Genomic DNA, 10,857 nt, shown 5'->3' with positions numbered 1-10,857 from the left:
ACAAACACCAGCTCCCTCAGCCTGAAAGCGAGATGAGCGCCGCAACCCCAGAGTTGTTCGCGACTGGACTTAACTGTCGGGGGTCCTTTACCTTTACCTTTATACCTGCCAATATTTATCTGATGAAAATAGGGATGTCCTAAGGAAAAGTGAACCACCAACTGGACCTAATATAATAATAATAATAATAATAATAATAATAATAATAATAATTTATTATTTATACCCCGCCCATCTGGCTGAGTTTCCCCAGCCACTCTGGGCGGCTCCCAATCAGTGTTAAAAACAGTACAGCATTACATATTAAAAACTTCCCTGAACAGGGCTGCCTTAAGATGTCTTCTGAATGTCAGGTAATTCTTTATCTCTTTGACATCTGATGGGAGGGCGTTCCACAGGGCGGGCGCCACTACCGAGAAGGCCCTCTGTCTGGTTCCCTGTAACTTGGCTTCTCGCAGGGAGGGAACCGCCAGAAGGCCCTCGGAGCTGGACCTCAGTGTCCGGGCAGAACGATGGGGGAGGAGACGCTCCTTCAGATATACTGGACCGAGGCCGTTTAGGGCTTTAAAGGTCAGCACCAACACTTTGAATTGTGCTCGGAAACGTACTGGGAGCCAATGTAGGTCTTTCAAGACCGGTCTTATATGGTCTCGGCGGCCGCTCCCAGTCACCAGTCTAGCTGCCGCATTCTGGATTAATTGTAGTTTCCGGGTCACCTTCAAAGGTAGCCCCACGTAGAGCGCGTTGCAGTAGTCCAAGCGTGAGATAACTAGAGCATGCACCACTCTGGCGAGACAGTCCACGGGTACCTTTACCTTTTATGTGTGTTTTGCACAATAAACTACACTTTGTTTCAATTAATTTGCACCAGGGTGTAGATGGCTTTGAAAAAAAGGATTAGGCAGATTCATGGAGGGAAGGCTATTGCTGGTTACTAGCCAGGATGGCTGTGCTCTGCTTCAGTCGGAGGCACCAATGCTTCTGAAAACCAGTTGCTTTTGCTCTCATTTTTTTTTTTGGAAAAAAATATGTTAACAATTTCAACATAACAAAGTGTAAAGAAAAAGAAGGGACTTTCTATCATATGTGGTGGGAATGTAGAGAAATTAAATTTTTATTGGAATTGATATATAATGAGTTGAAGAAAATGTTTAAATTACCATTTGTAAAAAAAACAACCCAGAAGCATTTTTGTTAGGGATTGTAGGAAAAGACCTGCCAAGGAAAAGAAAGAATTTATTTATGTATGTCCAACCTACTTTTCAAGCCATCCAAGCTGGTGACTTCTTATGAATATTATGATTTAGAATTTATATACCTACCTATACCTGCAGGTGTCAGGATGTTCACAGAATAAAATCAGAATACAAAACCTCAAAATACATATGCTGCCTCCTGCGCAATAGGGAGCCCTTTGACCCTCCCGATCAAATATTCTGCTGGGCATTGCCATTCAAAGAGCGTGCGTGCACTGCGCCATGTGATCGATTCTGCGGGACGGGGCTGCCCTCCCCTCCCGCCCCCCCTCTCCCCCGGGAGGGAGTTTCCCCCGTTCACTGCGCGCTGCGTCCGAAGGGCTTTCCTCGCAGGCGCCGCGTCCCTTTCGGAATCCCCCCGGAGCGCCGCCGAAGTCTCTCCCGGACCCGAGGCTCCTCCCGCGTCCCTCGCCAGGAAGCGCTCGCCGTCCCCCCGGGGAAGAAGGAGGGCGACGGGATCCGGCGGGGCCCAGGGCTCGTCGGAGGAGCCGAGTCGGGGCTGCCGCTTCCTTCCCAACTTCTCTGCGCCCCGGTGGGAAGTGGGAACCAACTGGAACCAAAGGCGCCTGCGGAGCGCGCGCCCTTCCCGTCTCGGTGCGCCCAGGCGGGGCTCGACGGGGACCCGGTCCCTGCTTGCTCGGAGCCCTTCTTACTTCTCCGCTGCCCGGAGGAGGAGGCGGAGAAGGAGGCGGAGGCCACTTTTCCCCGCCTCGAAGGGGCCGCCGAGCAGCACGCCCAGCGGCTCCCCTCGCCACTGCGCCTCGCCGGACGAGACGCACCACAGGCTCGGGAAGAAGGAAGGAAGGAAGCGAGCGAGCGAGCGAGCAAGCCAGCGCGGCTTGCTGCCTCTCCGCCCCCGCCGCCACCCCTCCACGATCCCCCGTGGGCGCCGCGGGCCAAGAGTCTCCCGCAGCCGCCATGCGCCCCTCGCGGCCCGCCCGTCGGGGGCGCCGCCTCCTCCTGGCCGGGCTCTGCTAAGCGCCCGCCTCGCTTCCGCCGCTCCGCTCCGGGCATGGCGGGCGCAGGGGCCGCCGCGCTGCTGCTGCAGCAGCAGCAGCAGCCTCCGCCGCCGCCTCCTCCTGCTCCCGCGGCCCCGCCGTCGTGGTACCACAAGGACCTGAGCCGCGCGGCGGCCGAAGAGCTCCTGGCCCGCGCGGGGCGCGACGGCAGCTTCTTGGTGCGCGACAGCGAGAGCGTGGCCGGAGCCTACGCCCTGTGCGTGCTGTGAGTGGCGGGGCGAAGGGAAGGGAAGGGGGCGCGGGAGGAAGGGGCCCGGGGAGCTTGGAGCAGAGGTGCCAACAAAATATTTGGTTTTCTTGGGGGGGGGGGCGCAGGGAAGCCTCGCCCGGAGGAATCGATCACCAGGCATGGCGCGCGCCCGCCCGCCCTTTGAATGGCGGTGCCCATCAACTTGGACCCCCAAATGTTTTATTGGGGGCAAGCCGAGGAGTTGGAGACACCCCCCCAGCCGTTGCTTCCGTGCTGCAGGCGGCCCTCGAGTCGTGCCGGGGGCCGGACGGGTCTCGCCCATTCTGGCGGCGTGTGCGGTGCTGTGCCGGGACCCCCAGAAGCACTTTTCAGTCCAGAGTTAAAAAGTATCAGATTCTCCAAACCAAACTTTTTCAGGGTTTGGAAAAAGAAGCGCTCTCACCAAATTCCAAACCTGGGATTTCACTTCTGAAGTTTGCGATGGGGTTTTGGGCTTGAGGGTTTAGCGGTGCCGATCCTCTCTCTGCGTGTTATAAGGCTTTCCTGCCGGGTCTGAGTCGGGTTTTCCCGACTCCTGTTCGTACTTTCCTAGGAGTGAGCCTAGGAGTGAGCTTACTCATGAGGAAGACTTGTCTGGGATCATGCTGTTAGACTAGTTAGCATCTCTTGCTTGTCAGATCGCCTAACTGTTGGCAACCAAGGTACTGAAGCAGTTGCATGTCATCTGTTGGACGCAGTCAAATATCACAGACGCCATTGCATGCCAGTTTTTGAAGATATTGTCAGTTAACGACTGCCAAACGTTGAAGAGGAGTCAAAAGCTGGACTCAAAATGTGCTTGGGACTTAAATTCTGAGATTGGAAAAAAGAGAGAAAATGTATGTATTTGACCCACAGAAGAAATTTGTGCACAGTTTTGTAATATAATAATAAGTAAACGTTTTGTAAGCAAACAAGGTTTCAACTGGATTGAACAATTCAGGGTTTGGGAAGAGGCCTGTGATGCTTTGAAGGACTAGGGCTACACTTTTCTTTTTGGCTGGTGCTTTTAGGGAGTTCCTGTGTCCTGAGGCAATATCCACTGTTTTCATGCTCAGAGCAGATCCACTGAAATAAACAGACCCAGCTATTTTGATCAAACTGCCTGCTTTGAGCCCTCTTAATGTGGAATATTGCTCCTTAAAAAACACACACACAAAGACCTCAAGCCTTTGATTTGGTTCTATTGAGTGGTGGATGGGAGGCAGAATTAAGCGCAAAGTGAGGTGCAGTCTTCAAAAAGAGGTAGGCTTCTTCACACCAGTACAATATAGGCATTTTTTGTGAACAGCCAGGAAGTGATGCTGTTAAAACAACACTGGAAGTGAAGTTGCAAGGAGGAAAGTTCAGGAGGGCAGGACAGGCAGCCAGGCAACCGTCCGGCTAAGGAGGATTTGCTGCTGAGTAAAAGAGGTAAAAGTGCTTGCTCGTTCATGTAAATGTTATAAAGCCTGGGAGCTGGTTAATGCAAAGGCCAATGAATGACTTTGGGCTTTCGGGCTTTTGACCATTCACTTGGATTCTCCCAACTCCTGATTGTGCCTTAAGCAAATAAGTGGTCAAGGCATGTCAGGAGGTGAGTGCCTGTGTGTTGTCTACGTGATCCTGAGGGTGCCAAAACAGCCACTGGAGGCTGGGGGGTGGTGATGGGATTTGTAGTCCACAAACCATCTGGAGGGAACCAGCAGGTTAACGAAGGCGGCTGTCGGAGAACAATCAGTAGTGACCTCCTTTCCTTGGCTGCGCCAGAGCCTGTTAATCTTCCTGGGGGGTGGGGTGGGGTGGAGGTGCTTGTGTGGGTTGCCTGGAGGGTAACAGCTGGAACTCACCCCCCTCTTTCTGCCTCTAGCAGCACCCACATCTGTATGGCAAGCTTAATCTATAGCTGCCCTGGCATATTTCCCTGGGAGATCCCTGGGGGGGAGGGGCAAGGTCAGAGTTAACTGGTACTGTAAAGACACAGTATGGATTCAGAGTGGGGCCGTGGATCGAGTGCTAGGGGTTTGCAGAGAGCGTCTTTTGGGCAACCCCAAGTTAAACCACAGCCTTGTTGTCAAGATAAATTAGATGAATCTCGTAAAGCAGTTTGTGCATCATTTTTGGGTGGGTGTGCATGGACACCATAGTGCCTCCTTTTGCCTGTGAATATTAAAAAGCAAAACCCTTTGAGGGGGGCTGATCCTGATCAGTAAGGAGGTCTCTTCAGAACTGTCTGAAGCTGTCCAGATGCAGCCCCCCCCACTCCCAGGAGAGCACCTGTCACTGTTGGAGAGGTCACCTGTCCCTGCCACCTGCTTCTCCTTCTGCTAGGAGACATGACAGCACCAGCTGCTGCCTTGCCCTGAGATCAAGCCCTACAGCTGCACTTTTGTGAGTTCCTGGATGCAGTGTTAGAAACTCACTGTCATGTCAGCTAGGCACTCAATGGCTCATTAAACCAAGGTTAAAAAGGTAAAGGGACCCCTGAATGTTAAGTCCAGTCGCAGATAACTCTGGGGTTGCGGCGCTCATCTCTCTTTACTGGCCGAAGGAGCTGGCGTTTGTCCGCAGACAGTTTTTCTGGGTCATGTAGCAAGCATGACTAAGCCACTTCTGGCGAACCAGAGCAGCACACAGAAACGCCGTTTACCTTCCCGCCGGAGCGGTACCTATGTATCTACTTGCACTTTGACGTGCTTTCGAACTGCTAGGTGGGCAGAAGCAGGGACCGAGCAACAGGAGCTCACTCTGTCACGGGGATTCAAACCACCGACCTTCTGATCGGCAAGTCCTAGGCTCTGTGGTTTACACCACAGTGCCACCCGCGTCCTTAAACCAAGGTTACAGTTGCCAAAAAGGAATATCTAGTTGCCATTTTGGGGCAAGACGGCTCTAAAGTCTTTATTTTTCAAATGACGGACTAACCATGATTGATTCTCAGTTAAACATCTGGCAGGTTCAGATGGCAACCTTGAGCTAGGTTAAGAGTTTTGAGAACTTAAAGAAGAAAAGTCACTTGATCCAGGGACAGTCCACATATATATTGGTAAGTATAGGGACACAGGTGGCGCAGTGGTCTAAACCACCGAGCCTCTTGGGTTTGCTGATCAGAAGGTCGGCTGTTCGAATCCCCACGACAGAGTGAGCTCCTGCTGCTCTGTCCCAGCTCCTGCCCACCTTGCAGTTTGAAAGCACACCAGTGCAAGTAGATAAATAGGTATCACTGCAGTGGGAAGGTACACGGTGTTTCTGTGCGCTCTGGCTTCCATCACGGTGTCCCGCTGCTCCATTAGCGGTTTAGTCCTGCTGGCCACATGACCCGGAAAGCTGTCTGTGGATGAACGCCGGCTCCCTCGGCCTGAAAGTGAGATGAGGACCGCAACCCCATAGTTGCCTTTGACTGGTCTTAACCATCCAGGCATCCTTCACCTTTACCTTTATATTGGTAAGTGAAGACAAGCTGCAGCAAATAACTTTAACGTTGCTCCCTGCTCTTGCTCAGGCTGCGCAGGAAAAGCATTTTGGTTCCTGAAATCCATTCTGATTGTGTGGATAAAATATAACGGATAGGATTCTACAGGATGTGGTATTAGTGTGTGAAAACAGTCCCGATCCAAGGATCCCCAGCCATGCGCCTCCAGATGGTGGAGATATCAGGTGCCATCCTCACTCCTAGGCATCTTCACTTAGCCAGGTCATGTTCCACACACTGGCTCTACGAAATATTTGACAGGCTCCCTGTGCTTGTCAGTAGACAGTCCTTGCCCTCGGACCTGCAGTGTAAGAGGCGCAGCACAAAAGGAAAAGGGATTGGGAGGGAGAAGGAAGGGAGTGAATGTGGGCACAGTTGCTTAGGTGGAGTTCTTGAGATGTGCCGTGGCTCAGAGCAGAGCAGGTGCTTTGCATCCAGAACATCCCTGGCAGCGTCTCCCAGTGGGGATGGGAAAGAGAAACCCCAGGTCTCTCTTCTCTGCTAATCTCTGCTATAGCCCCTTTGTGTCAGGAGCCCCACTGTGACCAATCAGCGGCGCATCCCCCATTTTGTCTTGGAAACTCTCGTTGTCCCCGAGAGGGGGCAATGACAATAAAGATATTATTATTATTATTATTATTATTATTATTATTATTATTATTATTAACTTAGGAAATTATAAATTATATGGATGGAAAGAGCCCTGGAGATGGGGAGGGGCACCTAAAGGTCATCCAGCCCAACCCCTTGTCAGGGCAGGAAACCCAGCCCCACAGCATGCAGTACGTGGTAGCTTTCAGAGGCTGGCGAACGGGTGTGGATATTATTTGGCTTTTCCAGCGGCTCTGCAGTGTCCTTTGGGATAAAAACCATTATCCAGCAGTGCCTACCTCATAGGGTTGTTGTGTACATAACGTACAGGAAGCCCATGGAAAAGAGAGCAAGGCTGCAAAGCCTCGAGCTCTTTGGAGACATTAATCGATAACAATCTAGGATAAGTTAAAAATTAAGGTGCCTAATTCTGAATTAAGAATTAGGCACGACACCCCTGTCCAGTGAGGGCTTATCCCTAGAACCTATCGGCAACAACAAGGGTCCTGGGACATGTGAAGCAGTAATAAGGGAGAGGTCCTTTGGACATGTGCAGAGTGCATTTCCTTTGCCCGTGAAGAACTGCAGGTCACCTTGCTGAAATTTGGAGGCAAGTCTTCTGTTCCAGAAGGAGGAGCTTCCAGGCAGAAATTAATTACTGTTTATGCCAGGCCGTATCCGTTGGTGAGATTGTATTTAGGAGCCCGTTCCTGTGGAACTCCCTTCCACTGGAGACCTGGATTGGCTTTTGGTGGTCGGCACGAGAAAAGCTCACTTGCCTGCTTCTCACCGTCCCTGCCATTATACAATTGGTATGGATTGTGCACACTGAAACAATTGCATCTTGTTTGGGCTACTGCGTCTGAAAACAGCCGCATCGCAAAACCTCCAAAACGCTCCCCTCCCACACTGCTCATTGCTTGGGCAGCCCTGACCTTGAGCCTGTGGTATCTGTGCTGTGGTGTCAAGGAACCATCAGACGTTCCTACTCCTGTGCAAATGGGCTAAGTAGTAGAAATTTGTCTTGCTGCGTCTTCCCAACCACCTTGCAAGGCAGGCTTAAAGGGCTAGATCCACATTGCAGATTGGTGCATGGGCTGAAAGAGAGAAAACATCGCCTAAGACCAGGGGTCAGAAAACTTTTTTCAGTGGGGCTGGTCCGTTGTCCCTCAGAATTCCTATGTCCCACAACTAACCCAGAGATGCATTTTAAATAAAAGCACACATTCTACTCAGGTAAAAACACCAGGCAGGCCCCACAAATAACCCAGAGATGCATTCTACTCAGGTAAAAACATGCTGATTCCCGGACTGTCTGCGGGCCGGATTTAGAAGGCAATTGGGCTGGATCTAGCCCCCAGGCCTTAGATTGCCTACCCAAGCCTAAGACCATCTGATGCCCAAGGCTTTGGGCTCTTGGCTGTTTTATGCCAGTTCTGTGCCAGAAGATGACCTTTATTGGTAATAATCTCGCCTGCAGCATCCTATAAATTCCCTGTCATGTTCACATCCGAGTGGTAAAATCTATCATCTATCTATCTATCTATCTATCTATCTATCTATCTATCTATCTATCTATCTATCTATCATCTCTATCTATCTATCTATCTATCTATCTATCTATCTATCTATCTATCTATCTATCATCTATCTATCTATCTATCTATCTATCTATCATCTATCATCTATCTATCTATCTATCTATCTATCTATCTATCTATCTATCATCTATCTATCTATCTATCTATCTATCTATCTATCTATCTATCTATCTATCATCTCTATCTATCTATCTATCTATCTATCTATCTATCTATCTATCTATCTATCTATCTATCTATCATCTATCTATCTATCTCTATCTATCTATCATCTATCTATCTATCTATCTATCTATATCTATCTATCTATCTATCTATCTATCTATCTATCTATATCTATCTATCTATCTATATCTATCTATCTATCTATCTATCTATCTATCTATCTATCTATCATCTATCTATCTATCTATCTATCTATCTATCTATCTATCTATCTATCATCTATCTATCATCTATCTATCTATCTATCATCTATATCTATCTATCTATCTATCTATCTATCTATCTATCTATCTATCTATCTATCATCTATCTATCATCTATATCTATCTATCCATCCATCCACAGGGATCAGGACTTCTGCCCCATTTCTGTTGCACCAAGCCCTGAAATGAAGAGGGATGTTACTGGGGTAATATCTGTGCACGAGCGTGTGATCTTGTGTGTTTAAGAGGAGACTCTTCCCTAGTTGGTTTTGCTCCACCCGTCGTGTGTGTGCAATAATATGGACATGGGGTGGGGGGCGCGTCCGTCATAAATGAAAAGGGCGCATTCCTTGGATACAAAGTTATCCGCCAAGCTCTGCATCTTGTTCTGCTCTCTTCCATAGGAGTCCTCCTTCCTTCCTCCCCTTGGAATGTGGTTTCTGTTGCTTCTGGGAAGCGAGGTTTAATCACCACCCTTGGCAGTAATTGGGGTAATTGGGTCACGACACCTACAGAACCTCCCTTTCCATGCCTCCCGCTGCCCTCGTTAAGTTTTCAAAGCAGAGCACGCGCCGACAGGTCTCTGTATTATTTTGCCTTCTTCACTCGCAGCATTTGTTATTTCTCCTTAGCAAAAGACGGGGTGGGGGGTGGGGAGCCTGGTCCCGGACTCAAAAGCAAAGTGCTGTGTTCGAGTCCCAGGCAGAACTTCACTGGAGCCCTTTAGTCTCATGATAGGAGAAAGGTGGATTAAGTGAGACAAAAGAGCCTTTAATATGGAGGATGCAAAGTTACACAGAGCGCTTTCTCAAGCTGAGTATTGTTGTTTTTATATACAGTGGTACCTCAGGTTACATATGCTTCAGGTTACATACACTTCAGGTTACAGACTAAAAGTTTGGTAGTTATTTTTCTCTTTGACACCTGGTGGGAGGGCGTTCCACAGGGCAGGTGCCACTACCGAGAAGGCCCTCTGCCTGGTTCCCTGTAACTTGGCTTCTTGCAGCGAGGGAACCACCAGAAGGCCCTTGGAGCTGGACCTCAGTGTCGAGGGTGAACAATGGGGGTGGAGACGCTCCTTCAGGTCTACTGGGCCTTTGAGGCCGTTTAGGGCTTTCAAGGTCAGCACCAACACTTTGAATTGTGCTCGGAAACATCCTGGGAGCCAGTGTAAGTCTTTCAAGACTGGTGTTATGTGGTCTCGGTGGCCGCCCCCCGTCACCGGTCTAGCTGCCGCATTCTGGATTAATTGTAGTTTCTGGGTCACCTTCAAAGGTAGCCCCACATAGAGCACATTGTAGTAGTCCAAGCAGGAGATAACTGGAGCATACACCACTCTGGTGAGACAGCCTACAGGCAGGTAGGGTCTCATCCTGCGTACCAGATGGAGGTGATAAACAGCCGCCCTGGACACAGAATGGACCTGCGGCACCATGGACAGTTGTGAGTCCAGAATGACTCCCAGGCTGTGCACCTGGTCCTTCGGGGTTACAGTTACCCCATTCAGGACCAGGGAGTCCTCCACACGAGCCTGCCCCCTGCCCCCCAAAAACAGGATTCAACCTCAATCTAGGGGACTAGAGAACCCTCAGGTTCCCTTCCAACTTTGTGATTCTCTGGTCCACTGAAACCTATAGCTGCAAGGTGCAGATGGCGAATTCAGATGGTGGAGCCTTCCTGGAGTTAAAGCAATAGGTAGAGCCTTGCGGGGTTTCAGTGCAAGCTATCCAGAGCCTAAGAAAAATGGAGAGCAGGTTGTTAATAAAATGTTTGTATACACAGTACATTTGTGTCGCGTTCCTTCTGGATTGAACTAGGGTTTCCGAGTGCCAAAGCAGGGCAGCTGACAAATGAAATGGTGGTATTATTATTATTATTATTATTATTATTATTATTTGTACCCCACCCATCTGGCTGGGTTTCCCCAGCACTCTGGGCAGCTTCCAACAAAGATTAAAAATACATTAAAATGTCACACATTAAAACTTGCCTGAACAGGGCTGCCATCAGATGTCTTCTAAAAGTCAGGTAGTTGTTTATCTCTTTGACATCTGATGGGAGGGCGTTCCACAGGGCGGGAGCCACCACCGAGAAGGCCCTTTAGTAGCTTTTGGGGGACCTGACATTGGTAGGAGTATAACCCCCCCAACTGAATTACCCCCAAAGTCCAAGGGTGGGACTTGGGTTGGGCAATGGATACCAGGAGGCGTGTCGTGTTGAGTGTCGGCGGCACATCTGCACACATGAAAAGAATTCAGTAATTATAATATTGAAGTTACATA

At 49.7% G+C, this 10,857-nt stretch overlaps 1 protein-coding gene across 1 annotated transcript in view; it reads left to right on the top strand.

Annotated features, from left to right (window-relative positions):
• Positions 1 to 1,708: 1,708 nt before the first annotated feature.
• Positions 1,709 to 10,857, top strand: part of INPPL1 (inositol polyphosphate phosphatase like 1) — an 83,288-nt gene continuing 74,139 nt past the window's right edge. The window contains exon 1 of the mRNA XM_083736126.1: positions 1,709 to 2,480. Coding sequence (XP_083592252.1) covers positions 2,269 to 2,480 — 212 coding nt within the window. The 5' untranslated portion in view covers positions 1,709 to 2,268. The remainder of the gene's footprint in view (positions 2,481 to 10,857) is intronic.

This window comes from Podarcis gaigeae, assembly GCF_964106915.1.
Source record: "Podarcis gaigeae genome assembly, chromosome: 4".
Taxonomy (NCBI): Eukaryota; Metazoa; Chordata; class Lepidosauria; order Squamata; family Lacertidae; genus Podarcis; species Podarcis gaigeae.
The sequence above is the reverse complement of the archived record's forward strand: the minus strand, read 5'-3'. Positions and strand labels throughout refer to the sequence as shown.